Source organism: Carcharodon carcharias, chromosome 26 (assembly GCF_017639515.1).
Source record: "Carcharodon carcharias isolate sCarCar2 chromosome 26, sCarCar2.pri, whole genome shotgun sequence".
Lineage (NCBI taxonomy): Eukaryota > Metazoa > Chordata > Chondrichthyes > Lamniformes > Lamnidae > Carcharodon > Carcharodon carcharias.
In genome coordinates, this window is record NC_054492.1 from 41,167,204 (window position 1) to 41,177,781 (window position 10,578).

Here is a 10,578-nt window from a genome sequence, read left to right on the forward strand (position 1 = left end):
CAGAAGAATGGTGAGGGAAGTTAATGCACTTTTTCACTGCAGCTAATAGGTGACCCGGTATGTCTTTCGAGGTTAAGATGGAGTAGATAAACTGTTGCCACTTGTCAGCTTAATAGTAAGGAGAGAGCACAAATTGAAGCTATTCACAAAAAGAAAATAAAAGGGAAGGTTGGGACAAATTCTTTAAACAGCAGGTAGTTAGAATTTGGAATAATCTGCCATAAACCCTTGTCAAAGCAGAGCCCATAAACTCCACTGGAAGGGACAAGAATTTTAAAGGGTAATTGGGGGGTGAAAAGGAGATTGGGATTGGACTGGGTGGCTCATGTGGACACGATGGGGTGAATCATTTCCACTCATTAGCCAGTCCGAATCATGTTTCCACAGCATTTCATCTTTCCAGAAACTGCAGCCACTTTGGCTTTGACACTTGAAATCTATGGGAAAAGTGTCTGGTGAAAAGTTCTGGACCTTTTTTCTCTTCTCCAGACTTTTCTCAGCCATTTCTTTGTACATATTCCACTGTGGTTGAACTTTAGGTTTTGCATATATATAATACCGCTTATTTAGAACTAATGCACTCCATCATTCTGGATTAAATTAAACCATCTAACTATGCTGCTGAGACTGGGAGATGACTGAGACTTAGACATGAATGTGGGAGCAGAGCAGTGGCTTGGGACTGGACCAATGACCTGGGAGTGGAGGAGTGACTCAGGAGTAGAACCATGAGACTGATCTCAATCAGATAAATATCTGGTGTGAAGAATTAATGTAGGTAATAGCAAAGTGAAATTTATTTTTCAACAATCTGATTGTCTGTCTTTTTAATTTTTCTCTCACCATCCATAGTCCCCTACCTCCTTCCAAACCCAGCTCCTTCTACAACTGTACTGGGGAAAAAAAAAGCTTTCTCAATTCACTTACAACTAAATTTTCAAGCTGCCATCTCCACAGTTTTTGACTTGCCATTCATTACAAAACTTCTGAAGCATCCCATCTGCTCACCCACTCATCTCCACTTTTTGTCCCAGAAAAATCATTACTCACTCCCATCCTGTTTGTTCTCCATGTTATAGCCCCTGCATTCATTCCCTCAGTTGAAGGGCTGCAGACCTCTGCAGATCAGGTATACAGCTGGATTAACCACCCATTACCATGTCTGGCTGGACCACATCAAATGCTTTTGGGCCTCACTCTCCTCTGTGTTTCCCTACTCTAGGATCATCCTGGAGAGCAAAGCTAAACTTAAGCTTCTTTTCTCCATGACTTTCCCTTTAAATCCCTCTTTGTCCATCCATCCTCACTGCAACAAATCCGAGGAGCTTATGGATTTCTTTTTTCCATTCAGCTGTCTCTCCTGATTCTTGGATTTCCCCTTACCCACCACCAATCCAAACCTCCCACGACACAAAATTCCTCTGCTCACTCTCTCTGTAGCCTTTGACAAGGTCAACCAAACCATTCTCATTCTGCAGCTCAATGGAGCCATCCTTGCTTGGTTCTACTCTTATCCATCCAATTGTAGGCAAAATAGTTGTTTCTCCTGTTTCCACACGATTACTTCAAGGAACTATCCTTGCCCTATTCTTCCTCATCTATATGCTACCACTTGGAGCCATCCTTCTAAAACTTGGGGTCACGTTCTATTTTGTGCTGGTGATACTCAGCCCCACCTCTCTACCACCCCTCCACCACCTCAACACTGTCAGATTCCTTGTCCGACATCCATTGTTGGCTAAGTCACAATTTCAATGGACATTTAGAAGACTGAAGCAATTGTCTTCAGTCCCTGAAACTAACTCTTGGCGCAGATTCCATCCCTCTCTCCAGCCACTTTCTCTGGATGAACCAAACTGTTTACAACCTCGCATTTTATTCAACCCTAAACTGAGCTTCCTACTCTAAATTTCACCAACCCAAAGAGTGCCCACTTTTGCCTGTGTAGCATCACCCACCTCCTGCCCTTTCCTCAGCCCCCCTGCTGCTGAAACTCTCATTCATGCTTTCATCACTTCCTGATTTGACTATTTCAATGAATGAATGGCCTCCCATTTTCCACGCTCTGTAGACTTCAGCTCATCCAAAGCACTTCTGCCTGTTTTCTATCCCTTATCAATAACCCAGTCACCAGGCACTCCTGTTCTTGCTGACACACACTGGCTCCCAGCTTCCAATTTGAAATTCTCATTCTTTTTTAAAAAAATCTCTTCATAGTCTTTCTGCTCCCTGTCTCTAACTTCCTTCAGGCTTATATCCCTTCCAAAACTCTGCTTTCCTCCAAGATGGCTTTTGTGAATTCCCTCCCCCAATCTTTGCCCCACCATTGATGGCCTGTGGTCTTACAACCGCCCTATCCTCCTTTAAGGTCCTCCTGGAAACATACCTCTTTGACCAGCTCAGCTTGGTGAAAATGTGGAATTCGTTGCCACTTGGAGGGTACAAAAGCAAGGAGTTCATGTTGGACCTTTATAAAATAATGGTTCTGCCTCAACTCTAAAGTATTGCATTCAGTTCTGGGCACAATACTTTAGCAAGGATGCAAAGGCATTATAGAGGGTACAGAAGAGATTCACAAGAATGGTTCCAGGATTGAGGATCTTCAGTTACAAGGATAGATTGGAGAAGCTGGGCTTGTTCTCCATAAAGAAATTAAGGTTGAGAGGAGATTTGACAGAGGTGTTCAAAATCTCAAGGGGTCTGGGCATGGTAGATACTGGTTCCATTGGCAAAAAGGTTGAGAACCAGACGCCACTGATTTAAAATGAATGGCTAAACAACCAAAGGCAAAATGAGGAAAAGTCTTTTTACACGAGTGGTTAGGTTCTGGAATGCACTGCCTGGGGGTGTGGTGGAGGCGGATTTAATTGTAGCTCTCAAAAGGGTCTTAGATAAGCACCCGAAGGAAAAGCATCTGCAAGGCTACAGGGGAAAGGGGGTTGGGGGGGGGGGGGTGTTGTTGGAGTGGGACTAGCTGAATTATTCTTGCAGAGAGCCAGCACAGACATGATGGGCTGCATGGCCTCTTTCTATGCTGTAACCATTCTATTATCTCTCCTACTATCTCCTTTGGATAAACAATTTTTAATCAACTTATGCCTCTCTGAGATGCCTTGGGATGTTTTACTACATCAAAGGCGTTGTATAATGCAATTGTTCTCGTTAACTGAAGCCCTCACCCATGAAATTTATGCAGTCAGTTGGTTTTTGCTGAAATCAGTGTGCTTAAATAGTTCTTGATTATTTAATTTTTGACAGGCAGTAAAATTTACATTGGTTGGATTGTGAAATCCGATAGCCAGCGAGATTGCACTTTGGGCACATAAAACTAATACTAGACAGGAGGAGTTCAGATACTGGAAAGTTATTACTAGATGGACAGACAGGCAAACTTTATAACCCTCCAGCCACCCCTCCTCCCCTCCGGGCCCCCCCACCCCCATCACCCAAAACAGCAGCTAGTGAACTGTGAACGTATCAGAGTATGGTTTCAGTGACCTGATCCAAGTAAACCTAAAGGAACTTTCACTAAAGTCAGAATTTTCAGCTTTAAAATGTTGCAAAGCTGTTTGCTGCCTCGGTTTTTTTTTCTGCTTGTTGGTCTCTTTGAGTTATATGTAGATGTGTGCAACACCTATGTGTAATACAATTTCTTGCATCTTTGGTTGCTGCATTCTTCTGCCTCATTTTCAGACTTGCCTCCAGCTGAGAAGCACATTCACAGATCTTCAACAGAACGGACTCATTTGTGCACAACTTGGATCTGCCTTTTGCAAATTGATTTTGATTTTAATATTTTCCCAAGAAAATTTGTTCTGATGGAAAAACAATAATGGTCAAACAAATTACACATGCTACTGTTTCTTTAATCCACCCCTCTTTCTCATTTTCTATTATATTTTTCTCATTCTTCTTGTATCTCCCTCTGTCAAACAGCATTTCTTAACAAACAAGACAAGCCAGCAAGGTACTAACAGGCAGGGATTTATAAGTAAAGCTCATTATAATGTGAAAGAAGACAATATTGTTAGAGCCACTATTTGATACTTTTTCTAAAATTCATTCAACCTCAGGACTCACGGCTCAGAATAATCTCAACCATTCCAGATACCGATTACATACTGAGGTGTCTGAACATAGATCGTTACCATGTTTGCCACAATTATTCAGATTCAAGTTTTTGTTTGCTAATAATGTTTTCTTCTTATTCCTATTCATGATGGATGCAAAGACCCAGAACTTCCCAATCTACCTACCAAGCGGGTGAGCCAATTGAAAGATCACATCATCCATCCTAACAAAACCATCATGGATCAGGGCTGGAAAACCAAGGATGACATTGATTCAAAAACACACCCTCTGCAAAACAAAATTGAAGGAGAGACTTATGCTCAGCAACTCTTGGAGGAACATATAAAATACATTGCGGCCATCGTGAAACAATTGAACAAAGACATAGAGGTAAGATTTAACCGGTGTTACAACAGGTTGAAGAATAAACTGATACTGAGCCCCACCCATCAGGAAAGCAATGGGTTTTATCCTCTGTTTGCATTGAGTTTCGATGCTCGTTATTTGCATTACCTTTCAGTTTTATACTAGTACTCTCAATGTTGTTGGCCATCCAGTCAAATAAGCAGGATCTCAGTCTTTTATATAAACAATGCATGTGTAGCTGTGTGAGGAAGCAATGAACTGAAAGCTTCCTCACTTTGTCGGGAATAAGGTGCTCAATGATTCGTCTCTGGATTAAATTAGATCATATTAGCATTTGAACTTTTGTATTAATTGGTTATTTCAGTACTAATTTAACATCTCATTCTTAGCTGTAGCATAGTATTCAGAAATTAATTAACTTTGTAGAGTCTGTTAAGATAGAATGATAGATTGACTGATGCCAGATGTTAGAAACTGAGAAATCATTTTATGTAAACTGTAGTTAGTTTGGACATGCAGTTTGATATGCTTTAATTAATAGACAAATACAAACCAGTTTGGACCCCTATAGTATATTCTAGATTCATATCATAACAGCATCTGTTTATCTTGATTCATAGTTTAAAAAAAACAATTTGGCTAGCTATAGGTAATCAGAAAGGCAGCCTTGTGCAAATAGCCCTTCAGGTAACCTCAGAAAAGTATATAAAATAGTGATGAAACTGGAGTTTAATATTTCTTAACCTGTGCTGTAATATTTTAGAGTTCTTTGTCACTTCTTTTCTCTCAGTCTAGATTTCCTTGTTTCTTCAGCTTAGTTTGGTCCCCTCATGTCACTATAGCAGACTTCTGTGATGAAAGATCGCCATTATGTTGCAAATGAAACTCTGTTAACCATTTATCAGTGAAAATGCAATCCCAACCAATTAAACTACTTCCTTGGGTAAGAAATACAGTAATGGGATTAAAAAGAATTTAATTCAGTCAGGAATAAGCTCCTTCATTCTTTTAAATGAACATACTCTGGGCAAGTTATGTGTATAACATATATATTTATTAAATTAGATAGTATGTTATGTTTGCTAGAAGATGGTGGGCCTTCCCCTTGAACCACCACAGCACTCTTCCTTTTGTTCATTCATGGGAAATGGGCATTGCTGGCAGGGCCAGCGGTAATATCCCATCCCTAATTGCTCTTGAAAAGGTAGTGACAATCTGCCTTCTTGAATTACTTCAGACACTTGGTAAAGGTACTATCACAGAACTGTTATGGAGGGCAGTTCCAGTATTTTGACCCAGCAATGATTAAAGAATGACAATATATCTCCAGGTCAGGAAGGTGTGTGACCGGGAAGGGAACTTGGAGATAGTGGTGTTTCCTGCTGCGCTGGCCTTGCCCTTCTTGGTGGTAGAGGTTGCAGGTTTGGAAGGTGCTGTTGAAGAACCTATAAACGGTAGGTACACACTGTTGCCACAGTGCGGTGGTGGTGGAAGAAGTGAATGTTTAAGGGGGTGGATGGCTACCGACCAAGCAGGCTGTTTTGTCCTGGATGTGTCAAGCTTCTTGAGTATTGTTGGAGCCATACTCATCCGGACAAGTGGAGTGTATTCCATCACACTCCTGACTTAGGAACATAGGAACTGGAGAAGGCCACCATTCAGCCCATGGAACCTGCTCTGCCATTCAGTTAGATCATAGCTGATCATCTAGCTCAATGCCACTTTTCCGCACTATCTCCATATCCCTTGATGTCATTAGTCTCCAGAAATCTATTGATTTTAGTCTTTAACATGCTCAATGATAGAGCTTCCACAGTCCCCTGATGTAGAGAATCCCAAAGATTCACCACCCTCTGAGTGAAGAAATTCCTCCTCATCTCAATCTTAAATGGCCTATCCCTTATCCTGAGATTATGTCCCTCGGTTTTAGACTCACCAGCCAAGGGAAACATCTTATCTACATCCACCTGGGTCATGCCCTGTAAGAATTTTAAGTTTCAATGAGGTCACCCCTCATTCTTCGAAACTCTAGGAAATACAGACCCAGTTTTCTCAATCGCTCTTCATAAGACAATCCTGCCATCCCAGGGATAAATCTGGTGAATCTCCATTGCACTCCCTCTAGAGCAAGTATATCCTTCCTTAGATAAGGGGACCAAAACCGTGCACTATACTCCAGGTGAGATCTCACCAAGGCTCTGTACAACTGCAGCAAGACATCCTTACTCCTGTACTCAGATCCCTTTGTAGGGAAGGCCAACATACTATTTGCTCTCCAAATTGCTTGCTCCACCTGCATGCTAGCTTTTAGTGACTCATGAACAAGGACACACAGGTCCCCTTGGATGCCTGCACTTCCCAATCTCTCACCATTTAAGAAATGTTCTGCCTTTCTGTTTTTTTCTACCAAAGTGAATAGCTTCACACTTATTCACATTATAATCCATCTGCCATGTTCTAGCCTATTCACTTATCCTGTCCAAGTCCTCTTGAAGCCACCTTGCATCCTCTCCACAACTTACATTCCCAACCAGTTTGGTGCCAAAAGCAAATTTGGAAATATTACAATTGTCCCCACATCTAAGCCATTTACATAGATTGCAAACAGCTGGAAACTTAGCATTGATCCTTGCGGTACACCACTAGTAACAGCCTGCCATCCTGAGAATGATCCGTTTCTTCATACTCTCTGCTTTCTGTCTGTTAACCAATTCTCAATCCATTCTAATATATTTCCCGCAATCCCATGTGCTCTAATTTTATTTGCTAATTTCCTTTGTGAGACCTTATCAAAAAATCAGAAAATCCAAATACACCCCTCCCACTGGTTGTCCTTTATCTATGCTACAAGTAAGATCCTCCAAAAATGCCAACAAGTTTGTCAAACATGATTTTACTTTCATAAATCCATGTTGACTCTGCCCAATTTTACTATTCCTTTCTAAATGTTATCACATCTTTTAATAATAGATTCTAATATTTTACTTGCTACTGATGTCAAACTAACAGATCTGTAGTTCTCCATTCTCCCTTTTCCTCCCTTCTTAAACAATGGGGTTACATTTACTATTTTCCAGTCTGCAGGAACCTTTCCAGAATCTATAGAATTTTTCCACCAGTGATCCACGATCTCTCCAGCCACCTCCTTCAATACTCTGGGCTGAAGCTTATCTGGTCCAGAGCATTTATCAACTTTCAACCCAGTTAACTTTTCAAGTACTACCTCTTTGCCAATACTAATTTCTTTTAGTTTCTCTGTTTCACAAGTCCCTTGCTTACCTAGTATTTCTGGGAGATTTTCAGTATCTTCTTCCATGAAGACAGATTCAAAGTAACTTTAGTTTGTCTGCCATTTCCTTGTTCTCCATTATAAATTTTCCCATCTCCACCTGTAATGGACCCACATTTGTTGTAGGTAATCTTTTTCTTTTCATGTAACTAAAGAAGCTTTTACAGTCCACCTTTATGTTCCTCACTAGTTTGCATTCATATTGTTTTCCCCATTTCTTAATCAGTTTCTTGGTCCTCCTTTGCTGGGTTCTAAATTGCTCCCAATCCTCAGGCTTACCACTTTTTCTGGCATCCTTAGAAGCCACTTCCTTTGATCTAATGCAATCTTTAACGAAATAAGCTAACCACAGTTGACATACCTTACCCTTTGTGTGTTTGTGCCTTAGAGGAATGTATACCTGCTGTAGACTGTGTAGTATTTCTTTAAATACTAGCCGTTGCCTGTCTACCTCCAAACCTTTTAGTATATTTTCCCAATCTATCATAGCCAACTTGCCCCTCATACCTTCTTAATTTCCTTTCTTCAGATTTAAGACCCTAGTTTCAGAATGAACCATATTGCATTCATACTTAATGTGAAATTCTATCATATTATCGTCACTATTTCCCAAAGGCTCCTTTACAGCAAGTTTATTAATTAGCCCTTTCTAATTACACAGCACTAAATCCAAAATAGCCCGATCCTCAACATGCCTTGGGCCTTGACTTGTGCCTTGTTGTTGGTGGAAAGGCTTTGGATAGTCAGGAGGTGAGTTACTCTCTGCAGAATATCCAGCCCTTGATCTGCTCTTGCAGCCACAGTATTTATGTGATTGGCCCAGTTAAGTTTATAGTCCTTGTTGTGATGTTGTTGGGTAGTGAATTCCAGAATATTCTCAACAGTGATGAGGGAGCAGTAATATATAGATGCAAGCCAGCATTCTGGGTGGTACAGCTAAAACACTAGCATCTACCCAGCTCCGTGGAAAATAGCCCAGGTATGCCCTGTAAACAAAAAGCAGGACAAATCCAACCCGGCCAATTACCGCCCCATCAGTCTACTCTTGATCATCAGTAAAGTGATGGAAGGGGTCATCAACAGTGCTATCGAGTGGCAATAACCAGTACGCCACCACCTTCTTGAGGGCAATTAAGGACAGGCAATAAATGGTGGCCTAGCCAGCGATGCCCACAATCCATGAGTGAATAAAAAAAAAATGAATGTCCCCCCGCTGCAGCAGCGAGTTTGGAGGCAGGAGGGGCATTTAATCAAGCTGGGGGGGTGCCGGGTGGGAACCCACCACCTTCCTGCCTCCACCTGGTTAAGTCCAGGGCAGGAAGGCAATTGATGCCCACTTAAGGGAGTGGAGTCTGAAAAGCCAATCCTTATTGGGTTTGCTTGGGTAGGGGGAGGAAACCCTCTTTTAAAGGCACTCAGTGCCTGATTGAGGGACCTGGCATTGGAAAAGGGGAGGCCTGCTGAAAGCCACCTTGCCTCTGAACCCCTTCCCTCCACAACAACCCTGACCCTGTGTCCCCCATGCCACCCTCACTCACTCACCTTTGTCCTCGGACCCCTTGTTGATCGTGGAACTTGGGCTGTTGCATTGCCAGCAGCTGCCACTGCTCCTGGTGGCATTGACTACAATGGAGAGCTGCTGGCCTCTGATTGGCCAGCAGCTTTCGGGTGCGCGGGATTCCCTACCGGAGTCCTTGATCCTAGGGAAGGCCCAAAGATGGCCACTTAAGTGATGATGGGCACAACTTAGTGACCATTTCCGAGCAAAGACAATGCAGAGCTCAGTCTCTGTAGCCAGCAAGCAAGCCTGGATTGAATTTCGCTGTCTCTGCGACTTGGAGTGGAACTTGGCAGGGATGTTGTTCCTATATTGATAGAAGTCCACAGAGGATAGCGGTGCTGTCAAAGTAACCTTGGCGAGTTGTTTTGGTGCATCATGTGGATTGTACATGCTGCAGCTCACAGTGCACCAGTAGTGGAGAGAGTGGATCCTGACCCCAGTGACAGGAGCACTGATTAAGTAAACTGCTCTATCCTGGATGATGTCAAACATCTTGAGCACTGTTTTGACTGAACCCATCCAGGTGAGTGGTAAGTGTTCCATTATACCATGACTTGGGCCTTGCAGATAGTGTAGAGGCTTTCAGGATTCAGGAGGCGAGCAGAGTACACAACCTCTGTCCTACCAACATGGATATTGTTGGTCCAGTTCAGCTTCGAGTAACTTCAAAGGAAATACATCCAGCTCTTTTGATGCATATGGGTAGCCACTATTGTTCACAGATTGGATGGAATATGACTATTTCTGGACATCTGACTTGTGCAAAGTTCAAAAGTGAGCAGATATGATTAAGTAGCTGTTCTATCCAGAGACCTGGATTGATAATCCAAAGAATTTCAATTCAAACCTCACAGTTTGAAAATTTAAATTCAGTTTTAAAAAAGCATGCACACTTTTAAAATCTGCTGTTAGTAAAGTCAGTATGCAGCTATTGGATTGTCATAAAAACCCAACTAGTTCCTTATTGCCTCTAGGGTGTCCTTTATGTGGCTCACCAACATGGTTGACTCTCTAACTGCCTTTTGAAGAGGTGTGACCACCCAGTCAGTTGTAACAAACCCCAAGAAAAATAGAAGGCCCAGGGCAACTAGAGCTGGGCAATAAATGCTGGGCTTGCCAGCAAGGCCCACATCCCAAGAATGAATAAAAAATTGCTAACGAGATTATATATTGGTACAAAAATTTGGAGCAAGTACGGATTAATTAAACTCCTAATTTTTTGCTACAAGTTTATCACTTTGATATTTTTTCTTCCTTTGTTTTTATATTCTGATGTATCACACAGTATTCT

The 10,578-nt window shown here is 41.9% G+C and overlaps 1 protein-coding gene across 1 annotated transcript in view; it reads left to right on the forward strand.

Moving 5' to 3' along the window:
- Positions 1–10,578, forward strand: part of LOC121269821 (protein FAM81A-like) — a 51,641-nt gene that overhangs the window by 14,141 nt on the left and 26,922 nt on the right. The window contains exon 3 of the mRNA XM_041174808.1: positions 4,232–4,461. Within this exon, the coding sequence (XP_041030742.1) occupies positions 4,232–4,461 (230 nt within the window). The remainder of the gene's footprint in view (positions 1–4,231; positions 4,462–10,578) is intronic.